We start from the raw sequence: 17,659 nt of genomic DNA, 5'->3' as shown, positions 1-17,659 counted from the left end.
TGTCGATCTTGGTGTACTGCGCCGCCTTGAACTTGACACCGTGGTCTGTCTCGTCCGTCTCGTGGTAGAAGAGGTTGAAGGTCTCCTTGCAGGTGCCCGACACCCAAGGGATGGAGTTGCAGTCGCGCAGGGTGAAGCGAAGCTCCACGTACACCTTCTGGGCGGCCTGGCGGAAGATCCAGTTTGAGCGGAGCCAGTTGTTCTGGTTGGGCTCCATCACGTGGCACACCTGGAATGTGTGGATGGGGCGATTATGCTCGTCCATCTCCGTGATGGCGTCCCACTGCAAGATAGGGAAGATGGGGGAAGAGAGAGAGAGGGAGAGGGAGAGAGGGCGGGAGAGAGGGAGGGAGGGAGGGAGAGAGTTTGTCAACAGAAATCTTCAATTCAATATTAGTTGTTTTAACGACAACAACAATCTTATTATGAGTATTCAAAATGCACCTCAGGAGGTTAGACTGTGTTTTTTCTACAAGCAAACCAATCAGAAAGTATTTATTTCTCCGTCCCAACCATCCTTGTGTTCCTGTTTAGAAGGTGATTGAAGGTGATTGATTTTTCTCTCTTTAGAACTGCTAGTGTCAAATGAACCCAAGTCTGACCTCGACACTTCTATCAAATTAATATATTCAAAAATCAATCCCCTTTTGTTTGTAGTAAATGATTTATTCGTAGCCATGGCAACACATTAGTATTTTGCAGTACGACTCAGGGAGTGCAGCCAATAAACCCCCCTGTAGGAGAGCAGAACCGCAGCAACATGATATTCAAATCAAGTCAAATGTTTGTTTCACTCTTAATCACAATTTCAAAGGGCGTCACAGGTGGCTTTACGTGACACCCATAACCCTAGACCCCCAGGGGCAAGGACAACTCCCTTAACATTAGGGAAGAACCTCGAGAAGGAACACAGAAAGAGTGATCCCTCCTCCCAGGGATGGTTAGCAGTGCAATGGCTGCCGTAATGGGCAGACATAACGGGGGCACGACAAGAAAATCGGTTTCAGTAAAAGAATAAGCTGGTAGCGGTCAGTCAGATATCGCCTGACCCAGTCGTTTTTCCCTACATGAAGTTATGTTAAGTGATTCGTCTCCGTCATGACCCACCGAGCCATTACCGGCGGTTGACGATCCTCAGCTAAAAGTAGTATGAATCGACGTCGTGAATCACCGGGCCGTCAGCTGATTTCGATTGGCTGTGAGCAGCCTATAAGCCGCGCAGAGGCATCGCTCTAGTGCTCGCTTGAGCCATGCAAAGCTTATTCACTTTCTAATTATTTGCTGAGCATAAGCAACCTAATCCGTATTCATTTATTGGAATATTTGCTTATTTTATTGTCTTTTTTTCAAAACCGGAAGAAAACGTGCACACACAGAATAAGGTTTCATGCATACTATTATATCTAGTCAGAAGATGATTTCATCAATGGATAGTGTACCAGGACAAACTGGGGGGAATATGACGAGGAGCGGGCGAACATGCAAATAGTGTTTGCCTGATAAACCAACATCTTCAAGAAGCAGCTTTGCACCAATATAAATATTACTGCTTGATTAAAGCAGTAATCAAGTCCTAATGTTTGTGTTCACATCCTTATTAGGTTATTTAATAACATGTTCAAATTCAATCACCCAGAAATGACACATTTTAATCTCCTCTTCCCTCAAGGTGTCACTGTGATCATACAATAATTAAAGTAATACAAATTGATTTTGATTAGACATTACACAGGCCGACACATGCACGGCTACACATGAAGCGATTCCGTTTTGACAATGCATAGGATAACTCTCTATGCTTCTTCTGCACCAACACAAGATCAGAGACATCGCTATTTACAGCAATTTACGTTCATCTTTTGATAAATACAATTCACTGGCGCCATTGCAGTCTCCTGACCAAGTGATGAAGACAACTGTCTAATGTACTGTATATGCTTTAAGAATTTAAAATGGACCATGGAACTTGAAAAAGAAAGAAAGAAGCGTTTTCTTTTTGACAACTGCTCTTTAGGCGCTTCTCCCCGCCATCTTTATCTGACAATCGCACATATATAACAAACATACACACACACACACACACACAGACACACACACATACACACACACACACACACACACACACACATTGACACATACTTACAAAACAAAGACATCGGAAGAAGAAGCTTAACTGATGGGCTGACATCAGTCTGTAAACTCTATTGACTGCTTGTCCGACTCGTAAGCTGGCCACCCAGCACCTTGCTTATTGATAGGACATCATAATGTTGAGACCCAACAGACAGGTCGTGAGCATGCATCCTGATGGGAACAAGCACACATCACTCCAATGGGAAATCTATATTCTTAAGAGAACAGAATCGCATTCATAGAAAAAATGTTGTTGCTTTTCTCTTATTTACAAAACCAAAATACTATTACCGGTAATACTAATTATATGAATAATATATACTTTATCCTATTTTTTTTTTTTTTTAAATATCTTTTTTATCTTTGTAATTTATTCCAAATTGCATAGAAAATAACAAATATTTTTTATTTTAGTTTTTTAGTTGATTAACTGTATTTGATATATATATATATATAAAATAAATTAATCTCACATTTTATATATCCTTTCCAAAAACCAAGCAAAGTGCGGTGGAGGCTTGGAGCGTGTTACCTTGGCTGCTCTACCTTCCCCTGGTAGCAGGCATCACTCCATACCGCCTCCAAATCATCTGGAGGGTTTTCAATTAAGAAGTTATCTGGCCCCGTCAAACAGAGGCAGCTGCCCGCCCGGCCCGCGCATCGCATCACTCCCATGCCTGTCTCCTGCTACGCCTCTGTGTGGCAGCGCAAGCATCTCTCAGGTGCACTCTTTACTACTCATGATGACTGTCTTTCAATTCCCACCTCCGCCCACCTCTCTCTCTCTCTCTCTCTCTCTCTCTCTCTCTCTCTCTCCCTCCCTCCCTCCCTCCCTCCCTCCCTCCCTCCCACCATGTTCTCAGGGCTCTGTCATACTTGTCCCATCCATCCCACCGCATCCCTGGCTGACCATAGTGCAGTGGGCAAATATGCACACGCATGCACACAAACACATGCACATACATGCGGGCGTGCACACACACACACACACACACACACACACACACACACACACACACACACACACACACACACACACACACACACAGTCACACACACACACACACACACACACACACACACACACACACACACACACACACACACACACACACACACACACACACACACACACACACACACACACACACACACACACACACACAGACACACAACCTGTTCCCTTATTGATAGTGTGCAGCAGCTGTCAGAGGGATTGAGAGATTTCTATTTTATCCCAGGGCTGACTGGCTTGTGATGGATGGGAAACCTAGTCCGTCTGCTGCAAAACATTCAATACTACCTCACTCTTTTCTCTCTTTTTCTCCCCCACCCGCACGGACGCACAAACACACACACTCGCGGACGCACACACGCACACACACATGCATGCATGCACAATCATACACACAAACACACCCTCATGCGCACACGCAACCACACACAGAGACAGACACACATACATACACATACACACACGCACACACACACACACACACATAAGCACAAATGTACACGCACACAAACACACACACACACACACACACACATACACGCACTCATTCAGAAAAAAAACACACACACTCATGCACTCACACACACACACACACACACACACACACACACACACACACACACACACAGACACATGCATACACACACACGCACAAATGTGCACTTGCACAAACACACACACACACACACACACACACACACACACACACACACACACACACACACACACACACACACACACACACACACACACACACACACACACACACACACACACACATACACACACACACCGGCCCGACAGCAGCAGAGGGGAGTGGTAGTTGAACTAGAACGATTGAGGAGGAATGAGAGGGGGAATGAAAGAGGGAAAAGGATATAAAGTCCCCTGTTCTCAAGGGGCTTCATGTCAGGCGTACCACCTAATGAGAAAGCGACACATTGAATGCAATCCTTTGGAAGCTTTTCCTGTAGGGCTACCAAAGGTTTCATGAATTGAATGGCATTATACCTGTGTTTGATGTTAAATATTCCAATATAGTATAGTATATAGTGGTGGGTGCGGGTTATTTGTGTCACCGTTATGTATATAGGGTGGGACGTGATGCAGTGAATAGCAGGTCCCTGGCAGTTTTAGACCTGCATTCTCAAATACACGCACATACACTTACATACACATATATATAGACGTACACCTTTACGTACGTACACACACACACACACACACACACACACACACACAGACACACACACACACACACACACACACACACACACACACACACACACACACACACACACACACACACACACACACACACACACACACACACACACACACACACACACACACACAGTGTAAACCCGGAATATTGATACATCCTACATAACAATACATGTCCCCGACTATATGTTGCGGTAAAAGATGGGATTAAAAATAGACTGACTCGATTTGATCTGTCAATTACCGAGGTGCATGCTGGCCGACATTTATTAAAAACTAAAAATACCGTTCAATAGCGGCTCTGATCTGTTTCTCCATATGCGGGCTTCATAGAGATATTGTTTCTTGATTTAATTTAGGTGAATATTGGTCTCGCCATCCACCTATATTTCTGTGAGAGCAATCTTTCCGAGTGAACACAAATACCTTAAAACATAAAACGAAGGAGCCTTTGAAGGCCAGCGCGATTGCTCGCCCGCATACATACCAAAATAAACACGTGCTTCGTGACGGCATCCACAAGCCCGTACACAGATTCAGCAGCTCGATACGTTGAGGAGGAGGAGGGCAGTGGTGAGTGAGTGAAATACAAAGACCTCTGCATCCCTCTCAATCCCACATCCATCACAGCAAATCAACATCCCACAGGAAAAGTGTCAGAGTGACGGCCTCAGAGTTATCACTAATGCCCAGGAGTTCTGTGCACTTTTATTAAATCCTGCCTTGCTTTGCTCGAGGAATTGAATTACAAAATAAACTTGATGGAAAGTCACCTTTTGGTGTCATTTGGGAAGATGCAATATAAAAATTTAAAATGTATCTTCGATAGATGTGGAAGAATAGCACTTTCTAACTGGATCATAATAAAGTTGAACATTTAATTCATTATACCAAGAGCAATATCCCCATAATATTGATAAAGGTTTTAACAGAAGGATGGACAGTACAAATTCCCCAACAAACACACATACACTCTCACACGCGCACACACACACACACACACACACACACACACACACACACACACACACACACACACACACACACACACACACACACACACACACACACACACACACACACACGCACACTCACCGACACGGGATGCAAACCCAAGTGCATCAAACACAATGTGGCATGAGTGCATTGCCTGGGCTGGCGTCCCTGGCTGATCTTCTCTGATAGAGCGCTGCAGTCACTGATAAAGAGAACTCTGGCATTTCACACTACATGAGGGGGCCACAGGGTCGCTGCGCCATTTCCCTCCTCTTCCATGTCCTTCTGTGATGCAAAGCTCCGCTGCTTACACAGTCTGCTGCCCCCTCCGAGGCGGAGGCTTACAGGCGGTCAAAGGTAGTGAGAGAGAACAGGGAGGAGGGGAAAGGTTGGGGGAGGTCGTGCAGGGAGACGGGAGGGAGACAGATTTAAGTATTGAAATAGAAAAAATGAGTAATACTAACAAAAAAGAAGGCGGCGTGGTATTCATGGCGTGCGTAGGATTATAACTGCAATGTTTAGGAGTCGTGGTGTAGTGTAGGGGACCACCGTGGTGGTTCTGCCAGTGTCTCTGTGGGCCTGTCTGTCACATGGTCCGAGACACTATCTGTGAGGGTGTCAGCCCATGTAATGGCCCCAGACATTCGGGATCCGGCAGAGGCAGTTGAATTTGATCTGCAGACAACCCCCAGCCTGAACCGCTTGGGTAATACATGGGGATACATCAGAGGTCGCGATTGGAATTTTTTACCGCTAGCCAAAGTGGCTGCCCGTATTAGAAAGGAAAGATTACATCCGATCATAGAAGAAGAATTATCGAAAAAACGATATGCAAATTATCGGGATTGATTCACTGCCTTACAGTGATTGAAACATTTAATATGTAAAAAGAAAAAATATGTTCATATATCTATCTATAGCTATATATATATATATATATATATATATATATATATATATATATATATGATAGGCAGAGAGAGTGAGAGGTAAAGAAAGGGAAAGACAAATGAGTGTGTCAAAGAATGATGGACGAGTGCCTGCGAGGCACAAAGCTATTACAACATCCCCAAAGAGAGACCGTCAAAACTTGATTCTGGCAGCCTTGGATCATCTCCGACTGTTGTTTTACATATCAAAAGTCGTGTTGATGTGACCTTTCATTATGTCGGTGCGATGTACATTATGCTTAGGGCGTATTGGTGGACATCGATTGGTGCCAATTGATCTGCCATCTGATCTATTTTGTTGTCTGCAAACAAGGCAGTTGATCGGTTGTATAGTCAGCCTGTTTGCAAGGCAGTTGACAACTAGACGGACGCAATGTCTTTATTTTTATGTGAACGTTCACTCTAACATCTCTCTACTAGTCGTCACTTCGAAGCGATCACTCAACATCATCAGACGTTGTTGCTGTGTGTGTCTTTTCCACCAGAATGCACTTCTGGAATGCTGTTATTCTGTCATTTTCTCCTTTCTCATTGTGTCTTCAAGTTCAACTCTATTCTATACATGAAAAAATAATTCACCTTGAAGACACAGTTCACAGAAACATAAAAAGGGTGTTAAAAAAAGGGGGTGTCTACCCAGAGGAGGCAAAGGAGAAGAATCCCTTTAGGTCTACAAAGAGGGATTGGAGGCAGTTGGGAAGATGGGAAGAGTGAGACAAAGGGCAGACACAAGGATGGAACGGAAGAAGGAAGGAGGGATGTCCTGCTCCATGGGTTCTCTGGCTGCATTAGATCTCCCCCTCTCTTCCTCTCTCCCTCTCTCCCCCATCTCTCCCTCTCTCCCCCTCTCTGTCCAACATACCCACCTGCTCCTTGGGGCTAAAAATAAACTCTTGCATTGAAACATTGTGCGATATCTTTTTCAGACACCAACACAGCTGTGTTTCCTGGATGGATACATCACTCCAAAATGCATCCATATCCTTTAAGTATTCATGTATTCAGCTGGTTCTTTCCTACGCCATTTGTGATCACCCCACACACAGAGACATGCCCACTGCGGCCCACACTTCTTTCCTTTTATCTATGTGTTCCTTGTACAAGAATAGCAAGGCGTTTAATATATACAACATTATCGATGCTAAATCCAAGCTCTGGGCATCCCATAGTTATACTAGGATGCACATACAGTTCATCCTCAATACATAAATACACATATTATGTGACAATACGTTACCTCATATTGCTGATGAAAAATAGGCCACAGTGTACTACAGGCAGATCCTGTAGTACACTGTAGTGCAGTACAGTGTACTACAGGCAGATCCTGTAGTACACTGTACTGCAGTACACAGGAAAATCTTGTTCTCATAGAAATAAAGTAGTGAAAGCTAATGTGACAGTTTGTTTGTTCCAGCTCAAGGATAGCACTTCTGCCCGTGCAGATCTACCGAATCAACAGACTTAAAAACAGTGTGGACCGATTATCATGTTTTAATTGTCAATATGACAAAGACGCGCAATCTTAAAAATAATCAGCACAGTAGCACATTGTGAGCATTGTGTAATGAATGCCATAGACTAGCTCACAGTCATGACTAATTTTTACCTCATTAGGATTATAACTTTTTATAGGACTTTTTAATGGCCTAAATTGCACACTGCCATCTGAAGGTTTCTTTCTTGATGATTAGGATAGTTTTGGCAGCTTTAGGGGAAGTCTATAGGCTAGCTAGGCTATAGGTGTGCTGTGAAATGTTGTGGGGTTTGATCTTCCAAAAATTGCTTAGAGTGGCGCTAGTGAATAATTCAATACAACACGGAATGTTTTACTAATATGTTTACAATATCATGTGAAGTATTTACGACTCACTTTTGTTGATTCCTTATCAATGTAGTGCAAGTTCTGGATTCATTTCAATTCATACTTTTTTTCCCAAAAATGCATCTCACACCATTAACACAGTGTGGAATTTTGCCATAGTAAAAAAGGCTGTTATAAGTTGATGTGATTCCCTTCTCTAGAACAACAAAGTGGCTTCTGCTTAGAACTGGTTGTTGGGATCATGGTAAATCTCTATCCCCAAATAGGTTGGGAACCTCTGATTTAGGCATATATTAACAATAGATAAAAGACCTACTGATTTTCTACCATGGTGTCTAAAGAGCGGATGAAGTGGACTGGAGGGAATGGAGGAGCAATCTTGGGAACATAAGGTAAAAGACTGTGAATAGACAGAAAAGACCAACCACGCCACCGGCTCCCATGGCAGAGGACAAAGGTCAAGAACGTGTCCTTGTTACAGTGTAATTGCACATTTAATAAGCAATGTAACTACTTGTAAGTAACAGTGTATAGTTCCTAATGTTAAAACGTTATGGAACCACCTGTACTGTAGCGGCACAGTGTGGTTAGGAAGGATTAGTGTGGAACTCCATTTCACATCTTCCTAACCTTAACCCTATGCTTAAACCTTTCATACCAGTGTCACCTTTTCCTATACGCTTAACCCTTTGAAACGATATCACAAACAAATGCTCATATTAGAATGACGTGAAACAAAACCTGAAGCATAGCCTACATTTTAGAAGGCGACGGTCTGGCTGGTTGACGTTTAACGTGGAATTTGACATTTATACTTGAGGCCAAAAAACATGGGATATTTTAAAGATCGATGCAAACATATATATTTTTTAACTACGAGTAAGCCTATGAAGCATGAAAACACATGTTGAACAGACTCTCAGATTTCCAAAGATGTGCTCACACTTTTAGTTTGGCAGACAACCCTATTAGACTACACAGCAGACAGAAGACCATCATTTTTTATGGAAGCCTGTTGTTGTGCACTGCTGTCCGGCCTGTCAGAAACACATGTGAGTAGCCTATTATAGGCTGCTCATACGTTTCAGACAGGATCTATATTTGCCAAACCCCATATCTGCCACTTGCTGTTATGGAAGCAATCAAGAAAAAACTAAAGGCAACATTAGGGAACTCTAATACCTTAAATCCTCATTTTTTATAAATAAAAAACGATTTCATGAATATAAGGACTATTAATGAATCACACTTCTATTGGTATCTGTTACTCTTCCAACCCCATGCATATTTCAGCAGCAAGTCCGCTCATTCCAAGACCGGCTTATGTGACAGCACTCAGGTGTCAAATCATCACACCTATTTCCTTTTTCTTGCAAGTCCGTCCGTCTGTCTGTCCCCCGGATAAAACCTACCCTTCATCAGAAAAGGTGGAGACAAGGGCCAGCTGGAAAATAACTTTCTACGTCAATGACGCACATTGACCCATTATCCCTGCTGCATCTATTGTTATTCTCACAGTCAATTCTTCATTTTAATAAAATGTGTTGTGAACAAGGAATTGGAGCTGTTTATGAACTGCTTATTATTCTCATACAAAAATCTTAAGCACAATTTTCATTTGTCATCGTATGTGATAAAAACGAGAGGTTTGCGAGTTTGCTCTTTATTTATTTTCTTTGAAAGGTTGGGTACACTCACGACACACAGATATGGATTATGGTATTGTGATATCGTATGGCCTTAGAGGCATCAAAATATGAGGTTTGGTACAATAGAAAGAAGGCAAAACTTTTAGTCTGATAGCATACTTAAATTCCATCTAGACTAAATATCAGCTGACTGTATACTATTGTAAAATCTACTCTAAAATGGTATTTCATAAGCACATACATTTTGTGTAAAATGTCAGAGGATCAGTGTAATATTGCCTATTTTTGTGATATTCCTTATTACCTATAGCCTTATGGTCTTCTGTGAGTTAGCAAATACAAACTTCCATCAATATGCTGAAAAACTGTGCCGTGCGCAGTGGCCAAAGAGTTGATTGATTCATCTAGTTTCTTCTCACAGCTAGTGAGATAATATACCCGAATTCGGCAAGGGGCTTGTATTAATTTACCACCCTGCTGGAGGCACAGAGTTTTCTGACCGATAACAAGCTTGTCAAACTGTTCTTCATGAAGCAACGACAAGAAATCCTGCTGTATTTCTGCTTGATAACAAAAATATTTATCATGTATATATCATTGTTTTTACAATTGTCCCTCAAATAAAAGGAATTTTATGTATATAGTACTTGCACATTGAGATGTATAATATTCCTTTGCCGTGTTTCCAATTTGCTGCTCTCAGCTCAGCCCTAACAACAAAGGGAACATTTGTTTTTAGGTCTGTAAATTCAGTTAAGCCACTTACAAACAGCAACACATCTCCTTCTAGCCCTCGGTCAAACTCAAACATGCCATTTATTTCCCAAGAAGAACTAGAGTTAAGTCCTCTAAATCAACAAGGTAGTGTTTTGCAGCGCTCACTGAAATTGCTGCCTTTGTGTTTGAGTGAGATTGAGTGAGACTTAATCCATACCAGCACCAACCAACCCAAACTAAATGTATTTTTTTTGTATCCAGGGTGAGGACACATATTTCAGCAGCAACCAGGCCAGACGATATGATGTAATGAATCACCATTATTATTTTGTATTATTATTATAATTATACATCCAGGCACGCACAAGCACACACACACACACACGCACACACACACACATACATACACATACAGATGGGCACACACACACACACACACGCACACACACACGTACCCACAGCCCTCCCAACACACACACACACACACACACACACACACACACACACACACACGTACCCACAGCCCTCCCAACACACACACACACACATACACACCCGCGCGCGCCACAATGGCTGGTTCTGAGTCCTCTCGGTTGGCTACTTGGCTGGGTTCTTCGGGGTGAAGTCGGAACAGAATAGAGGGTTGTCTGGGGAAATGAATAGACCCGGGGTTGCCCAGAAATTGAACCCATGTCTTTGGAGAGCTGTTGGTCTCTATTATCTCAAACTAGTTTGTCGAATTCTATATTTTTTGCCAGCAACGTAGTTAGCAGTAACAGTAGCAGGCTTTGTATAATACAACAGGGCATTGACTTCCCTTCTCCAAGGCAACACACATAGAGGATTCAGAATTCACCTCCAAAGTTTTCTTGGCCGCTCCATTAATACTCTAAATACATTGAGGGCAGTCCGTCAATGAGTGAGGGCATGACAACTTAATCATTGATTCAGTGTCTCTCTCTCTCTCCCCCTCCCCCCCCCTCTCTCTCTCTCTCTCTCTCTCTCTCTCTCTCTCTCTCTCTCTACCTCTCTTTATCGCTGTCTCTTACAGGCTGTAGGCAGCTGTCATGGTGACCTACACGATGTGATCACCTTTCTAGCTCCCCCCTCCCCCCTCCTCAGTAGGGCCATGAAAAGCCTCTCAGAAAGCAGATACAGAAACAGGGAGTCACAGTGACCAAAAAAAGGCAACAAAATGATGCAGACAACAAAAAGAAGAGAACAGTGTCACAGTAGAGAACGTGTGAGATTATAGGCTCTAAAATTGTGAAACCATGGTTACAAAGAGTAAACATGTACACAGAATGTCTACAACAAAACCCTCATCGGCTCCCTGTCTTACCCCATTGACCGGATAGGTTTTCCATCCTAGCTCTCCGATCACTGAGGTGGTATCCAGCAGCACAACTGGGAAAAAGAAGAGAGACAGAGATACGCAAATTAGTTTTTCCTTAACACAACACAACTCATTTTATCAGATGTTGTGTACGCAGAATGTATTTCAAATCTTCAAAAAGAGTCAAATATAGCAGAGCGGGTTTCAATATAATAAGAATAGGGCACTATCTTCTTGTCCCCTTGTCAAAGATTACAACGTATGAGAATTGAATATGCAGTGTTTATCACACGTATAGTGTATGTGTGCAGTTCACAACAAGATGTTGACTAAATCAAGGCTATCAAATGCACCACACAACAAAGATATTCAGCTAAATGAACGAGCAGGAGATAGCTGTCCATTCTCCCGACCATCCATTCACTTTCTTTAACTGTTTCTCCCGATAAGATCGTCATGGTAATATAAATGCCCAGGGGTCCTCCTCTTCTGGTTTCTCCTGGGGGCCCAGATCCCTAGGCTGGATTCTCTCCTCAGTTGGCCGTACCTGGTACACCTCCAAAGGGAGAGCTGCCCTTTATTCATAGCCTGTGGCCATGGCAGAGGATGAGGACACAGATTGACAAGTAAATTGAGAGCTTTGCCTTTAGGCTCAGCTCCCTTTTCACCACCACCACCTCCTCCACCACCACCACCACCACCACCACCACCACCACCACCACCACCACCACCACCACCACCACCACCACCACCACCTCCACCACCACCACCACCACAGCCTGGCACAAGGAGAGAGGACCTGAGGCCGAAACGGCCTCTAAGCAGTCTGCAGACTCTCAACCCAGGGGTTGAAGGACTGAATGGCTTGCCATATGTTTCTTTTGGTGCACATGCACACAGTTTCCATTCCGGCATCTCGAAGTCATAGAGAGACTCTGCCCTGCTTACCATGGGGCAACACCTTCTGAGTCTTACAGACTGTTGATTCCACCCCTAAGCCCGTAAATTAAGGCTAAAGGTACCCCTGAACTCAGGATCCCCCACCCCCCTCCAACATCAGTCCTTTCTGTTTGTTAGGTGCAGATTGCCTGACCCCACTCTGTACGTCCTTGCTCTTGTTCTGTGTCTTGGTCTTATGCCCAGTGAGGATGCGTGGGAGTTGCTCACCGACAAACTCTCCTCCAAGGCCTTGCTCGAGGGGGTATCTAGGCCGGGCTAGGGCTAGGGTTAAGGTTAAATTGACTTTTTGTCTGCCATCCTTAAGGTCTGACCCTTGTTCATATGGAGCACAGTAGGGACACGGGGGTTGTTTCAACACACAATGAATCATAATTTGCTACTGGGAATAGAAGAGACATGATGTTGTGAGATTATATTTTGAAACTATTTTAAAAGTTGATTAACAGATATCTCGAAAAGACGTGGTGTGTGTGTGTGTGTGTGTGTGTGCGTGCGTGAGTGCGTGCGTGAGTGCATATGTATGTTATAATTCGGTGGACCACCGTATTTAGCAAATGTTAAACACATTAAAGGGAAGGTCAGATTTTAAAAATGTTATTTGGGTGTCATTGGTTGAAAATGCCATCGCCATCCGTCAGCCATTAGAGGCTGAACGCTCTTGACAATATCTGTACTGGTTGAGCGCGCCTGCCTCTGTCTAACACCACTTAGATTCAAGACAATCCCGGCTCACTGCTGACCAATCAGGGCATCTCCTCTCTGAATAGTTTTGGGAATCCATCATTGAGTCCCAATCACATGCACACACACGGCATCATCGCTCCACCACACAGATCATGCAACACCTTTCAGCGCTAGAGAAACATAGGGAGGGTGGGAGCTGAGAGGGGGGGGGGGGTTCTTTTGGGGGGGGGGATTCACAGATCATGGCGCCGTGATCTGTGAATTAAAAAGAAAATCTATTTTTTGTTATTTTAGGTTGTTTTTCTTAGGGTGTCTTTTGGCAGCACATACATATCGATGCTCTGCGGGGCTTTGAATCTGTGTCACGTCCGTGGGAGTTGAAGACAGGAGGGCAGCGAGTACTGCAGGCAGCCATGTTAATTGACACCATTACAGGCTGGTCAGTCCCTGCCTGGTCTCACAAGAGACCGAGGGATAATTGGACCATTCCTTTAGCGCTGTTGCTAAGCATGCAGCGCAACCTGCCGTCAGATAGAGTAAGCAGACCTAGTTTCCAACTCATTTGTCTAAGCTAGATGGAACAAAAAAGAGGAGAATGATAAAGAAAACGATCCAATGAGACGAGAGAGAGAGAATTCTTTAGTTGGTTTAATGTTAGTCTAAGCTTTAAAGGCACTTTAGTATAACAATTAATGATGCTCTATGTCATTCTACCAACATTCTCTTTCCCTTTCTCCGTCTCCCTCTCACTTGCCACCCTTCTCCTGCAAACTCCACCCAGACTGAATTTCCCTCTGGAAATTGTAACATCTGGACAATTTACTGTGTATAATCAGAATGAAGACTTGTGCCACTGCACACATACCCCCCCCCCCCCCCCCCTCCCTCCCACTTTTGGCCTACTGCGTCCATATAGTAGGCCTATATTTGTCTAGATTTCAACACTAATTTACAGCAAAATGTGGATCCTTAACACTTTCATCAGATCGTTCATGTTGCAGGACTGATTTTTAACCAAGTGATGGCAAATATCTGACCTGCCAGGCCAGCAATGAGCATGCCAATTAAAACTAGTATCCTGAAGCCCTAACATTAAATATCCATGCAGCTGAAAATACGATCTTCTTCCCTTTGTTATTTCAGCGTTTCTGATCGCTATTGTGCACCTCTACTGCAGTCCATCTGACCATTTGGCCTTGGTTCAAACAGCTGATATCCCGAGTCAGATCTTCTGCCAAAGTTACAGCCCCAATCTCGGACCCTCATGAGCCGTGAAACAGTTACATTTTTGAATACCTTGATATAACAGAATGCCCCTGAGACAACCGCTCGGAGGAATTACTTTGATTAGTAGGCTATGGACATGTGCATCTATTTTTTTTTTCTCTACTTTATAGGCCCTACTTATTTTACTAGGCTTTAGTTTTAAATAAATAACTGAATACAAGGTAGACGACCATAGCAGAAGGAGGACTTCTGATGAACCCTAGCTGGGATGAGGGGTGGGCCATTTAGTCGAACTGAGTTCGGATTAAAGCCTGCAATCTCGTCCCTGTGAGTCCTACCATCTCCATGCGCGGTGTGTTGGTGCGTATACAAAATGTGTGCAGCCCACGTATTGTAACGATCAGTGTGTTCAGCACAAATCGTTCCACATTCTTCCGCGCATCGCCTGTGAATTATTAGAAATGAACCCATAATGATTTGCCACGGAGGAAATACCTTTTTGTAATTATTCCAATACAGGGGTGAGCTCAATAGCAGGTGCTGAAGTGCACCAACAAAAACGGTCCAACACCGCTCAATCAATCAAGCTGAGGCACAGAAACACCTTTCGCAGAGACTCCACAAGGAGTTTAGCCTATATTAAACCCAGAACAGAATCCAATAAACCCGGAGACGTTGAAAATCCAGTGTAGGCCTATAGAGTCCCAGAACAATCCATATCAACATTTGAATCCTGATCGATGTCGGCCACTGAACAAAACGGCACACAAAGCCGCGTCCAAGGACCAAAACGGACAGGACTGGTCGTATTATGGCTGTTGAATAGGCTATCTAGTAGACGCTTAAAGTGACAAGAGGTAAAGATATCACAGCCTAGGAGCCACGTATGATGCTGTGAGGAAGTAGCCTGTGGACTAGGCTAGTGCATGTGTAAAGTTGGTCACAGATTCCGATTATGAATGCACTTGAATCATCTCGTGGATATCCATATCGGTCCAAAAAAACATTTGGAACTAGGCCTACGCCACTCGATGTAGCCTGTAAAGGTTAACCGAATGCAGCCTATTAAACAAACATATTATAAGGCGTTTTTTTTTATAATTTGCATATTGAATTGATCTAGCAGTAGGGCCTGTGCAATATTCTGAATTGATCTAGCAGTAGGGCCCATCCAATAGGTCACCCAACGGGGTTATTAAATTGGTCCATATGAATAATGTTGTCAAACTAAAACTTGTCTTGTACGCATTGCGCGGATTGTCGTCCAAAATTGCTGACATTATTCAGCTTTCATCTTCTAGCTGTATTTTTCTTTTCAATTATTTTTTTCCACATAGTAGCCTGAACCAATACGTAGGCTAATGCTTTTACAGAAAATAAAGAGTGTATTAGAAAACTAAGTCTACTACAATCCAAGAATAATGCTAAAATGCCATAAAGTAGCATTTCGTTTTGCAAAAGAAAATGCCCGATCACACGCATGCAAGAACACAACTCACCTTGATTACTGAGACCCGGAGAAGTGAAGAAAAGCCCAATGCTTAGCGAAACCAAGACGCAGACTTTTCCAAGACGCATGTCTGCAGCGAGACATCCACTAGTTTGTTAGGAGCAGTTTTGGTCCGAGGAAGAAACCCTGGTTCGGCGGCTGCTGGCAAATCCAACAGTGCTCACCGTGTCGCTTCTCCTCCGAGCTTATATTGGGCATCTGCAAGTCCCCCAACACGCCGAGGAACCGGGTACCAAACCGAGCTCTACCTGGTGGTGCTGCTGCAGCGGGACAAGGGGGCATCGGCCAAGTATCCGAAACGAGAATAATGAGAAAAAGAACGAAGAAAAGTCTCGAAGGCGTGATGTCTCGAGTTACCTGCGACATGTAAACATAATCACGCAAAGAGCTTTGCACGATTAAAACAACTTTGAAGTAGGCCTACTTGAGATAACCGAAGTGACGATGTTCGATCCTCTCACAGAAGAGTCCGGGCAGATCGGAGTGGAGTCTGACAGTCCGCTCCCCCACTGCAGCATCATAGAAGGGGAGGTAGAGAGAGAATCCGATAGAACGGGGGAGAGCAGAGAAGCGGCAGCAGCGGTGGCGAACGCTGCACATCTGTGTTTGATGCTCGGCACTAGAGGGGGTTAGCAGACAACACAATGGCGCGCGCGCGTGTGTGTGTGTGTGTGTGTGTGTGTGTGTGTGTGTGTGTGTGTGTGTGTGTGTGTGTGTGTGTGTGTGTGTGTGTGTGTGTGTGTGTGCGTGTGTGCGTGAGAGAGAGAGAGAGAGAGAGAGAGAGAGAGAGAGAGAGAGAGAGAGAGAGAGAGAGAGCGAGAGAGAGAGAGAGAGTGTGTGCGCGCTTTCAATTAGAAACCCGTCAGTTTGTGTGGCACTCGAATTCAATTATTGTGATTTTGTTTATTCGCTTTCATTTCAACAAGAATCAGGCGTCGCCCACTTTGACCACTTTTAACCTCATTCAAAAAGGGCAGAGGTTTACTCTCCTCGAGAAGTGTATTAAATGGAAAGTAAAATTAATAATAAACACAAAACGTTCTGGAGTCGTTATTAAATAACAACTGTGCATTTGTTGAATATTGACTCACCACAGATCAATAGCAACAGACATTGTCTTGGAGGTGCACTTCTAAGTAATAGGCCCATAGTCCAGGTAGTGCTGCCAAGCTTCCCAATGTCAGCCAATATTAGGCAAGGTCTTGTTCTCATCTCCTCGGACATCTCACAGTTGGTCCGTCAAGGCGCCCTCACACTTCAAATCCCTTTACATACACTCAGAGGTGCACACAGACACAAACACACACACGCGCACGCACTCAGGCACACGCACGCACGCACCGACCGTCTAAACCAAGCAAAGCTGCCACAGCAAGATCTAGTCAAACAGGGGCACAGCAATAGCCGCCTGTCAGCATGGGAGAAGTAAATAC

General features: G+C 43.9%; 1 protein-coding gene across 1 annotated transcript in view; it reads right to left on the bottom strand.

Annotated features, from left to right (window-relative positions):
* The window catches only part of LOC130373761 (ephrin type-A receptor 6-like), a 17,105-nt gene extending 392 nt beyond the window's left edge, over positions 1–16,713 (bottom strand). The window contains exons 1-3 of the mRNA XM_056580394.1: positions 16,216–16,713; positions 11,852–11,916; positions 1–283 (exon numbers count right to left, since the gene is read on the bottom strand). The exon at positions 1–283 is cut by the window's left edge and continues 392 nt beyond it. Of these exons, the coding sequence (XP_056436369.1) occupies positions 1–283; positions 11,852–11,916; positions 16,216–16,294 (427 nt within the window). The 5' untranslated portion in view covers positions 16,295–16,713. The remainder of the gene's footprint in view (positions 284–11,851; positions 11,917–16,215) is intronic.
* Between the last annotated feature and the right edge of the window lie 946 nt (positions 16,714–17,659).

This window comes from Gadus chalcogrammus, chromosome 20 (genome assembly GCF_026213295.1).
Source record: "Gadus chalcogrammus isolate NIFS_2021 chromosome 20, NIFS_Gcha_1.0, whole genome shotgun sequence".
Lineage (NCBI taxonomy): Eukaryota > Metazoa > Chordata > Actinopteri > Gadiformes > Gadidae > Gadus > Gadus chalcogrammus.
The sequence above is the reverse complement of the archived record's forward strand: the minus strand, read 5'-3'. Positions and strand labels throughout refer to the sequence as shown.